Source organism: Callorhinchus milii, unplaced genomic scaffold, assembly GCF_018977255.1.
Source record: "Callorhinchus milii isolate IMCB2004 unplaced genomic scaffold, IMCB_Cmil_1.0 Scaffold29, whole genome shotgun sequence".
NCBI classification, from domain to species: domain Eukaryota; kingdom Metazoa; phylum Chordata; class Chondrichthyes; order Chimaeriformes; family Callorhinchidae; genus Callorhinchus; species Callorhinchus milii.
In genome coordinates this window covers 3726099-3738088 of record NW_024704770.1, presented here as the reverse complement: position 1 = coordinate 3738088, position 11990 = coordinate 3726099, and the positions used below count along the sequence as shown (strand labels likewise).

Below are 11990 nucleotides of genomic sequence, written 5' to 3'. Positions count from 1 at the left end.
ATGTGGTATTGTATCCAGCGCTCCGGGACTCTACTCTGGATGAGGGTTGAGCTATACAAAGGCAACTTGTTCTTGTTGCTGCCTTCAGTCTGGAGTTCGCTGGGATTTGCAATGGGTCAGGGTCTGGGGGCCAGAGTCTGTTGACAGTCAGTGTGTTGATGCTGTGCTGTGTGTAAGCTGCGTATGCACCAGATCTCGACAGTAATGGAGTACAATAGACACCGAATGGTGTTGATGATTAAAGCCCCTGTGATTATGTCCTGTCTGTAGGTCAGGTCATGTCAGCCAGTGGCTGTAGTGTCCAGGCTGGCAGAGCAGGCTCTGGGCTGGTGGAGGGGGGGTGTTAGTGGAACTCACAGCCTGAGAGAAAAGACAATATTATCAGCACAGGAGGTCCTTGAGCCACTGAGCCAGCGTCATTGGTACCTTTGTTACCAATAATAATAATTTGGTCACTCAGTCCCCCAGGGCTTGTGGACACTGCGCTGCTGAGCGCAAATTGGCTGCTTCATTTCCCTTCTCTTTTCCCAGTGGAGCCACGAGAGATCTTTAACATCCGCCTGAACAGACACCTCCAGCAGCAGGGCAAGACCATGTCATTAACAAAACAAGCACAATAATCCTCTCAAATTAATACTTTAATATAAATGGGGCAGGGAGAGGGGATTTCGGGGGGGCAAAGGGGGAGAGGAGAGGTGAGGGGGGGGGGTTGGAGCGGTGTGGAAACCACCATGATTTGTTGTAAAGCTCGGTTCAGATGCAGATCAGCCCTGAGAGTCAGACGGGGATGTGTGTGTGGTGGGGGGGGGCTCTTGGGGTGTGGGGGTTAGGGAGGGTGAGGGGTGGGGCCTGTGGGGGTGGGGGCTCTGGGGTGCATCTGTTGGTGTTGGGATGGAGAAGGTCTGTGTGTTTGGGGGTTTGCGGGGGACGAGCTCTGAGGCTCTGTGTGAGTGAAGCTCAGTCCCCTCCGGGGGAACCAGGGTGGGTGGCATTGCGGGGGGCATGGCCGGGGGGCGGTTGATCTGGGAGTACGTGAAGGGTCTAGGCTGGTGGAAGCAGCTTCCGGAAGGTTCTCCAGTGCGCTGGTTGATCAGGATGTCCACCAGCAGGTCGGTGGCTGTGATCTGTGACGGCTCCTCAAAGCCGATGGTGATGAGCAGCTGGTAGTCAGCGCGAGGCTGTTTGTACAGGAACCTGCGGAGGACGTCAAACAACCACACACTGACACACACACACACACACTGACACACATACACACACATAGACACACACACACTGAGCCGGGCTCACACAAAGACACTGACACACACACACAGAGCTGGGCTCACACACACACACTGACCATGGGCTGACACTCACCAGCATAGCAGGTCGATCTCTCCTGGGGACGGTTCCACCTGGACCCAGCGTCCGATGGACCACAATCGCCGGGTTTTGCCGGTGCCGTTGGCTGGTTTGGAGCTGGGCTGGTTCCCGGGGTCGGTCACCTCACCAGCCTCTTTATAGCAAAGGAAATAACTGTAACAGAGCAGAGAGCGCAAGACTGTGGCCGACCGGCACCGAGGAAAACACACCCAGAGCAGTGCACCCAGCTCTGCTCCCTGTGACCAGGTAAACACAGGCGCGTGTGAGTGAGTGTGTGTGTGAGTGTGTGTGTGTGTGTTAAATGTACATGGGTGTGAGTGAGTGTGCATGTGTGTGAATAAGTGTGTAAGAACGAGTGTGTGAGTAAGTGTGTGAGAGTGAGTGTGTGAGAGTGAGTGTAAGCAATCGGTTGGACCGCGTTTCACCCACAAAACGTAGTCACTTCACTTTACAGTGCGTGATGGGAGGGGCTTTGAGATGACTCAAAGACGTGATAAGGCGCTGGGTCAAATGCTAGGATGATTATTATTATTATAAGCAGGGGTGGGTGGGTGGGTGGGTGGGTGAGTGCGTGCGAGTGACTGGTGTTTGGGGGCACAGGCGGCCAGGACGCACTTACTATTCTGTGCACGTCTGGTTCAGGTCCCCGAAGGAGGATCCCTGGTTGATGTCGACGTTCCAACGGATCTTTTTGAAGAGCAGCCGGGGCTGTCTGGCCGCTGTGTAGGGCACCGGCATACAGTACCGGAAGATAGAAATGTGCAGCCACTGCCGGAGCCGGAACTCTCCTCGGTAAAAATAGCAGATACTGAGGGAGGGAAGGGATCAAAAGATAACATCGGCCCGGCTCAGTGATCGCGCCCTCTCTCCCTCTCTCGCCTCCCAGTCATAAGGTTCTGAGTTCCAGTCCCCAAACCGTCAGGAATTGGGATCACACAGTCCAGGCTGACGCTGCAGAGCTGGAGGGAACGCCACATTCTCGGAGATGCCCCCGTCCTTGGGATGAGATGAGACATTAAACCTCACTCCCACCCGTCTGTGCCCTGTTCAAGTGGATGTTAAAGATCCCTGTTGGAAAAGAAAGGAGTTTCTCTCTCCACCCCCCTCCCCCCACCCCCACCCACCCCACCCCCGGTGTCCTGGCCGACAATCTCCCAAATAAGTCGCGTACTCCGCGACTATTGGTGGGGACGTCGCTGGGCCCAATTGGCTGCAGCGCTTCACCCACAAAACGCACAGTATATCCCGTGAAGCGTTTCCAAACGTCTCAACGACATGATAAGGCGCTGTATCAAATGCAAGGATTATTATTATAATTATTATTCTGTGATGTGTTCACACACTGAACTTCCACAAATACAGTCACTACACTTTACAATAAAATCCTGTGAAGTGTTTTGAAGCGTCTCAGCGACGTGATAAGGTGCTGGATCTAGTGCAAGGCTTATTGTTATAACTGAGAAACGGCCCAGGTAACACTTAACACACACACACACACATATATACACACACACATGCACGCACACATACAAAGGCACACAAACAGCGCTCGGAAATGACTGCAACACGAGAGGCCTTGGGACGAAGAAGGCTCTTTGGTCAACTCGATCTCTGTCATCCTTCCCGCCCCCCCTGTGAGTGAAGGAGGGAGGAAAGGAAAGAGGGAACGAGAGAGGGAGCTACCTGCATGGGTCGGTCTCCTCCAGGGAGATGAAGCCGAAGGAAGCGTACATCAACACCAACTGCTCCAGGCTGGACGCCAACTGCTGGGAAAACTGCAAAAGCTGGGAATAAAACAATAACATAAAAATAAACAGAGAGAGTGACAGGGAGACACACAGAGAGAAAGATAGCCAGAGAGACACAGGGAGAGAGTGACAGGCAGACACAGAGAGTAAGAGGAAGAGAGAGAGAGAATTCAGCAAGGGGAGCGGGTGGGCGGAGTAAAGAAAGAGAGTGAATCAGTAAAAAATTACTGAAAATCATGAACACAACCAAGGTTACATCTCTCCTGCCCCACACTCTCCCTTTCACCTCCAGGCTCAGCCCCACTGCCTGAAACACAGTGTACGATGGGAAGTGGGATCTGACTTTGACTCATTTTATCAATGTCTCTGTTCTTGGTCAGTCGGACACGAGTGCTGAAGAGTCTCCAAATCAAGCTGAGGTTTCCATCCATCCCAACACATGGCTGGCAGATTGTCGGAATGGAACACTCACTCTCTCTCTCTGGAGGAACGCATCTTGCTTACCTAATTCCAGAGAGTATTAGGTGCAGGTTGGCAAGAACCAAGGCTTGGGGGGAGCCCAGAGTGTGTATTGGAGTAACTGCTGGAGTCACCAGCTAAAGCCACATAGCTTGCCCTTTGAGAGAAGAGAGAGAGAGAGAGAGAGCGCTGTCTGGCCAATCTTTCCCACTGCTTGTCCTAGAACTACCCTACCCATCAGGGCTTTGGCTTGCAGGGTTAACAGGAGCTGAATGGGAATGTCTCCCAGGTAGAAACGGGGAACAATCTCAGGATCGTCAGAAGGAAAACTAGGGAAAGTTTGGGAGGAATTTCTCAATTTGGAGGGTTAGGAATTCATTACACATGAGGCTGGGTTAATAAATACAATAAATCACAAGGGAATTGGAGTCTAGTAAAGTAATCACAATCTCTCGAGAGTAGATGCCAAAGCCAGTCCTCCCTGCGCTCTCTCTGTCTCTCTACTCTGTCTCTCCTTCTCAGTCTATCTCGAGGTCTTGTCCCTCAGACCTACCCGTTTCTGGATGTACTCAGGGAGCGGTTTTCTGTCCGAGTGTGCACTGCGGGCTGTGGACTCCAGGTAGGCAAAATACGGCTGGCAGGTCTTCACAAAGATCGGCACAGCTCGGGCAAACTCCTCGTTGTGGATCCGGTCTCTGCTACAGGAGGCAACAAATCACACAACAACAACAACAAATTACACTTGCACAGCGCCCTTCACGTCGGGAAGACGTCCCAGGGCCCTGGACCGTCATGGAACACAGAGAGCAAGCCACACCCCATCGCAGCTCCCCCCACAGCGAGGTGTGGTGGCCACAGGGCAGCGCTGTGTGCAAGGCGCTGTGTGCTTACCTGTAGACCAGGTGCGTCTGGAACTCCTCCGCCTTCTTCAGCAGGTATTGTAGCTGCTGCTCGATTGGCTGCAGCTTCTCCTCCATCAGCGTCACATCGTACTGAGCCGGGGGCTCGCCCCCACCCACGCCAGGCTCTGCCTTGTCCTTGTGCAGCTGGGGGAAGGGCTCAGGGCTGACGAGTGGGGAGGGGGGCTGGGGGGCTGGCGAGCTCAGGTAGGGGGAGACGGAGACAAACAGCTGCTCCCCCATGTCCAGCCCCCCCAGCGAAGCCAGCTCAGGCTCCGGCCAGTGTCCGCGCTTCAGCTCTGCCCCGAGACCCTCCAGCGAGCAGCCCGGACGTTTCTGCTTCTCCTTCCTCTTCTGTGAAGCTGGGCAACAGGCCGGATCCACAGCTTCGCACTCCTCCATTCTACACACAAAGACAAACACTCAACACGCGCCCCCTCATGCAGTGTAACGTCCCAGAGCGCTTCAACCACAATAAACAATCCTTGCATTTCGTAAAGCTGCTGCTTTGCGCCCATAAAATAGTCAATAATTCACTTTACAGTGTATCCTGGGAAGCGCTTTGAGACGTCTCAATGATGTGAAAAGGCGCTATATCAAATGCAAGGATTATTATTATTATTAATGATGTGCATCCCTCTCACAGTCTTACCTGGGATTGCCTGGGATATCTAGCTCCAGGTGAAGTTTCCATAAAAAAAATACTTTGGGGCATTCCCCATCAAGTTAGGGGTGGGGGGTGGCTGTGGGTGAGGGGAATGATCTGAGGTTTCAGGAGTTGAGGTGTGAAGAGTTGAGGTTGAGTTCCTGAGGGTTGAAGAGTTGAGTTTTGATGGGCTGAGGGTTTCTGGGGCTATCTCGTTTATAGGTTTGAGGTTGAGTTCCTGAGGGTTGAGTGGCTGAGGTTTAAGTTCCTGAGGTTTGACAAGGTTGAGTTGAGTGGCTGAGGGTTGAGTGGCTGAGGGTTGGGTTGTGAGGGTTGAGTGGCTGAGGGTTGGGTTGTGAGGGTTGAGTGGCTGAGGGTGGATGAGGGTTGAGTGGCTGAGGGTGGATGAGGGTTGAGTGGCTGAGGGTTGGGTTGTGAGGGTTGAGTGGCTGAGGGTTGGGTTGTGAGGGTTGAGTGGCTGAGGGTTGGGTTGTGAGGTGCTGAGGTGGGAGGAGCCTTTGATGCTGATGATCACTGCGCATGTGCTGCAATCACATGTTCAAATATCAACACATGTCTCTGAGCGTCTCCCAGCAACCGGGTCACATGGTCTCCACAGCCCCGCCCACAAACCACCAAACTCCTTTCAGCATTGAGAGGGGGAGCATTGGGGTTATGTTTGGGTTTAGGATTGGGGGGGGAAGAGCATTGGGGTTAGGTTTGGGGAGAGCATTGGGGTTAGATGGGGGGGGAGAGCATTGGGGTTAGGTTTGGGGTTAGGATGGGGGGGAGAGAGCATTAGGGTTAGGTTTGGGGTTAGGATTGGGTGGGGGGAGAGCATTGGGGTTAGGTTTGTGGTGTCAATCATTGGGAGGAAGATTGGGTTTGGGATTGAGGGATTCCTGGATGATGAGGACAACCACAAAGTTCACAGCAAATCACCTCCTCTGTTGACACCCTCCCCATTACCCTCTTTCCTCACCTCAGATTCCAAATTTCCAGTGGTGGACTTCCTTGTGACCAAAATCGCTGTGAACAATGTGGGGACCATGTTTCCCTAAAACATAAACAAGGCAACTATATTGGCAATTAGAAGAATGCTCCCTGGGAGTTTTTGACCTGTAAAGACTAACCTTCCCTTGTCAAACACATGAATAGAAGCCAACGAGCGGCAGAAATGTGTCAGCGATTAAAAACTGCTGGCTCAGCAATCCTGCCATGGTACTGGAGGTTTAATGTGCTTTGTTTCCCATTCTTGATGGTCAGTAATGCGGAATACACCCATTCCCCTTTTTTTGTTTGGTTATTTTAATGCTGAATGCAATTTCAGAGTTAAACCCAGAGGACAATTGGAAATGTTTGATTGCACATTACCAACGGGTAAACTTCACCCGTGGGAGAAATACCAGAGAAAATAAAAATCACATCAGGCATGAGAGTGCGGTGACAAAGGGAAGGCAGACCATTCTTTGTGGCTGTAAACTACAAAGAAAGAGTATTTGCTCAGTCAAAGAAACACTAAGTGTTGAATTACGGCCTGTGAGAAAACACAGCAAATACCTCACATTGAGATATGCCAGGACCTGCTTCCTCAGTCTACATTGTAAATGATTAAACAATAATATAATATATAATATATAATAGTAATCCATGCATTTGATATAGCAGCTTAGTATATCTTCAAGATGTCTCAAAGCGCTTCACAGACGATATTGTAAAGTGTAGAGCCTGTGTATTTTGTGGGTGTAATGATTGGATTCATAACAGGGCAGGTAGTTACATTTTCAGATGATGCCAAGCTGGTGAGGAACTATGCAATCAGTTTGATGGGGTGGGTGTGCATCCCTGCTGGTCAGTGGCAAATAAGGCAAAGAAATCTGAAACACTGCATATAGGACAGATTGGTGGTGGTTGGAATTCTTGGCCATAAACCATAATTGAACAAAATCCATGAATTGGTTTAAAAGAGAGTTAGATAGCTGCTCGATAAAGGAAAATATTAAGGTACAGGAGAGTGGGGAGTAAGTAGCTCAGGGAACAAAATACCAACTGCATTTGCCTCCAAAGCGTAATGACATGACTGTAATTACTGTAAGAAGCTTTGACACTAAAACATGCACACCAGAAATGCAGAACTTTTGCACCTGAGGATGCACTGCAGTATACTTTCTGTGGCCACAGTACAGATAGATTTCATATTCAAAAATGGAAAAGAAGTCTGATTTATTGTTCTTCATTGGGCTACATAACCAGTGTATCTACACAAGCAGTCTACACATCGGAGAGAAGCTATACATCACACAGCTGCTCTTAACACATCGATTTGTATGTTCAGCTCTTGAAGCCAGTGATGACGTAATGGGGTATTGTTCGGAAGGCTGGTCCAGGCCATTTCATTCCCATTTTGGAATATTCTCAATTTTACGGCAATGACACGGCTGTGCTACAGCCAAGAAAGTGTCAAAAATAAGCCAAACACATTCCTGTTGATGTAAATCAAATGCACCAGCACGTAGCAAGCCGATCACCCCTATTCTCACTTAACTCCACTGGCTCTCCATCTCTCAGTGGATTGAGTTCAAGATCCTCATCCTAACCTTTAATCCCTCTATGATCTACCTTTGCCACCTCCTCAAACCCTACCAACCAACCTGCTCCCTTCACTCTGCAGATCGACACCAGCCTGCTTCACATCTCCACCTCATCATCGGCGGTCAGGCTTTCAACCTATCAGCCCTTCAACTCTCTAAATCTCCAACCCAGAGACCCTTTGACTCACCCGTTCTCTCACCTCAAGACCTAGCTCTCATTAACTGCACTTTCAGCCATCTTCCCTCCTCCACCCACGTCCAAGTTCAGGTGCAAACCCTCAACTATCTGGCGATTCGAGACATCCTCCCGACATGAAAGGCATTGTATAAAAATGAAGCTGTATTGTACCAGCAACACACAGTCATCGAGGCTCCCAATTCATTGGCTGGACACTGTGAATACCAAGGCTGGCTAGTTTAGCTTGCACTGAGGCACCGCAGGTGGCGGTGGAAGTTGCCAATCCTAAGGGAAGGGTGTTCAAGGTCATACTGAAAGCTCTTTGTCGGTGAGGATTTTTTGAGGTGATCAAGGGTTTGGACACTGGAACTTAAGCAGTTGGGTCACAGAACCAGTGATGAAAGCAGCTCCTCAGTCCAACGGAGAACTCCAAACCACTGGCCGTTTACATCTGTTGAGTTTGTAGCTGTTTAATAAACATGGCAGAGGCTGGTTAACAGGTACACCTCACTTACTTTGCAGCAAGCTGTAGCACATGTAGAATACTATACAGCATTCATTTGAGGAAAAATCACTGTGTAGAATTATGGAGGTTAAGCTCAGTTTGGTCTGTCTCCATGATACATCTTACGTAGCCAGTGACAAGGTTACATGGTTTGACATGAGTCACTTTGAGTCTCCGGCCCTCCATCCAACTCGCTCCCTCCCTCACCTTGTTCAAGGTCCAATGCAAGACCTTTGAGACGGACTTGAATAAGGTGAGGGAGGGAGCGAGGCAGCCGGATGGAGTTCCAGAGAACTCTTGTCCATACTTCTGGGCATCCTTCCGCTCCTCAGCTCCCACCCCCAACTGTGGGGAGCGGCCAGGACTGGCCAGAACCTTGGGATGTCCTCCCAACGTGAGAGGCGCTGTGTAAATGCAATTTGTTGTTGTTGTAACATTCCTCGTACGTGAAAGGTCTTATAATAAATGCAAGTTATTGCCACAATTCCGCTGTTAAGTCAAACCATCACAAAAAGGTGTGTGTGTAGAGGGGGGTAGAGAATGAGTGATTATGACTGGGGAAACAGGCAGTAGGTGAGGGATCTGCAGCTGTGCATAAAGATCCATTTTGTTGAGTGTAGACGGGGAGCAGGGGGGGAGAGTCAGACAGTAACTTACCTCCTGTCGCCCAGACCCAGGCCCTCCCCAGAACCTGCTGGTGCCTGTGATCTGGGAGCCTGGCGTGTAAGTGGCAACGTCATGGTCCTAACATCCGCAGGCCCTTTGACAATTTCTTCCCCCTCCCTTCCCTCTCATCATCACTACCTGAACAGCAGTGCAAACCCCAACAAAACTGCCTGACACAATGGAGAAGGGAATAGAGGATACAGGGATACAGGTGAGGGGGGGAGGGGGCAAGGTTTATATGCAGCATTAAACACTGGAATAAACTAGTTGAGCAGAATGGCCTGTGCCTTTGTGAACTATGATATCTCCAGTCCTTCACTGCTGTTATTTTGGTGTCAGTCAATTGGGTAAAAAAAACTTGCAAACACCCTACAACAACAACATGACATTTACACAGCGCCTTTCACAGTGTCAGGAGGAGGTCCCAAGGCCCTGGACAGTCAGGGATTTAGACCCAAGCTGGGTGTTGGGATCAGGAGGGGTGGTCGGAGGCTGGCCCAATGCCCCATAGAAGAGGAGGCTCTTGAGACGTGCTTTGAAGGAGGCAAGGGAGGAGGCAAGAGGAAGGGATTGGGGGATGAAGTTCCTACACACTATAATATCTCATGCCATGTGGAAGCAGCGGAATAAGGGAGTCGCATGGTGGTGAGTATCTGAAGCCCAGCTCCTCTCACCACACCGAACATTACAATGCTCATCCCTGGGTGTGGATGGCCAGGTTAGCCCAGCCCAAACCACAGAGAAACATGAGAGCAGGCGTAGCTCAACTCCCACTCCCACATGGAATTGGGAGAGAAACTCACCACTTCATAGTAACATTAAAAAAAATGATCAGAATTCACAGAGGTCAAAGCATCTTATTCATACACACACACAGTCCCTGGATAGGGGGTCAACCCAGCTCATTCTCTATAACATGTACGGATTAATTATTCACACATCGAGTTCCTGGTCGGGGAGAGAGGGGGGGGGGGTTGGGGGGGAGGCACATTAGTTAGTACGTCAATAGCTACTTTACAATTTTTTTTCTCTTTTTAAAAAATACAACTTTCCATGATTTAAAAAAAAATAAGTTTAAGTTTTCCTAATCACATTCAGTTACTGTAGCCGACTTGGCGAGCTCCACCTCCCCACCCCCGAAAGGCTGGACAAGACACAACCTCGTGGATTTCTGGGTTACAGCAGCGTTTTGAGTGGATGGTGGGGGGGAGGGGGGGGGGTTTGGTTATGGTTATCCAGCTCACCATCCTCTCCCCCCGTCTTCCTTCATTGTATTCCTTCTGTCCACTCTCACCCTACCCTCAGAGACTCAGCTCAGTTGGGGGCCAAATTCAAAACTCACTATACTTCCTGGAGCTCAGTGGTTAAAGCACTAAAGCAGTGGTTAAAGTAAGCGAGAGGACCTGGGTTCGATTCCCGGCCGGGTAGGGCGAAATGTTGGGCAAGTTTCCTTAATCCACATGCCTGTTTACCAGTAATCAGTAGGAACTGATTGGCGGATCGCTTTCCGGGGGTAATAATTCCCTCAAAAAAAATAATTGGTCACTTCAATCCACGGCTGTTTGTGGGACACTGCTGTGTGCCATTGGCTGCCGTGTTTCTCCCACAAAATATACAGTTACAGTATCAAAAACTGAAGTCGCTGGGAACACTCAGCAGGTCAGGCAGCATCTATGGAGAAAGTGAGTCAACGTTAGGCGAAACATTGGGCCAGTTTCCTTACTCACTTTATAGTATATCTTGTGAAGCGCTTTGAGACACCTCGAAGACATGATAAGGCGTTGTATCAAATGCCAGGATTATTATTATTATTACTTCAACACAAGGTGGACAGTCCAGCGGACAAGCTCGGAGGACCTTTGCAATGCACAAAAATCTAACAGGTTCGAGGGGACTGAAGCTAACAGCAGGAAATCCTTCATCACCTTCAAGTGGAAATGATGTCTTTTATGATTCTGTGTGGAATGATTTTTTTGGGGGGGTGNAAAAAAAGGTCTGGAATAATTCTCTGGGAGCAAGAAAAAACAGGAATAAAAAGTCTTGAAGCTTAAAAAAAAGCACGTACACTAGGAGTGAAGGAAAAAGCCATCTCCTCTCCCTTACTCCTAGCCAGACACGTTACAGTTAATGGTACGATACACTGCGTGGAGCAACATTAGGTCTTTCTGATGCCAAGGCTAAAAAAAAGTAGAATATTTATGCCAATCTATTTATAGCAATCGAGTGATCTGAGTGTTAAATATACAGCTAGAACCCCTAGTGCTGCCGTTCGCACCTCAGTCAGAAGCCACGGGCGTTCAGGAATATTTACACCCAAACAGGACCACAACATGGATTTCACAGTTGTGACTTGGGAGCGTTTGTGTCTGGTGACGACATGTTATATGTAAACAAGACGGGGACGGGGGAGGGGGCTGAGCTTCAGTCGTGTAGTCAGCGATTTCAGCACTTCTCAACCTGTGATTTGAATAAGATCTTAAACACGATTGTAAGTTTGTAAAATCCCAACGACGATGATTATAGGAGGGAGGTCACATTACAGCCGCTGTCACAGTCAGTCAATCACTCACTGGTGAGCAATACATAGCCCGGGATCAGCACCCAGCACAGAGAGGAGAGAAATAAAAAGCCTGGAAGTTACGTCCTCATCCTCTCCGCTAGTCTTCAATACTCACATCATAACTAGTCTAAAGCCTGCGGTGATTAATGTAACAGCCCAATGGCCAGCCCATAGGAAGCAGCAGTGGCATTCCTTCAATTCTATTGGATCATGGTTAAGTTTCACACAAGACACTGTGACTCTTTCTCTATCGCTCTCTCTGTATCTCTTCGCTGATGAAGAATTGCCCATCATAGTCTGACTCGCAGCCCAGATTGGTGGAGACCCACATGGGTCTACAGTAGATCACAGTCTTGGTTTAGCAAAAGGAATG

General features: G+C 49.6%; 1 protein-coding gene across 1 annotated transcript; it reads right to left on the bottom strand.

Moving 5' to 3' along the window:
* Positions 1-353: 353 nt before the first annotated feature.
* cunh19orf67 (chromosome unknown C19orf67 homolog) lies at positions 354-11911 on the bottom strand. The gene is made up of 9 exons (XM_007909396.2): positions 11733-11911; positions 6100-6174; positions 4464-4874; positions 4126-4270; positions 3049-3149; positions 1985-2173; positions 1360-1518; positions 850-1194; positions 354-360 (listed from the first exon to the last, which is right to left on the bottom strand). The coding sequence occupies exons 1-9, from the start codon at positions 11909-11911 to the stop codon at positions 354-356; spliced, it is 1611 nt and encodes a 536-aa protein (XP_007907587.1).
* Between the last annotated feature and the right edge of the window lie 79 nt (positions 11912-11990).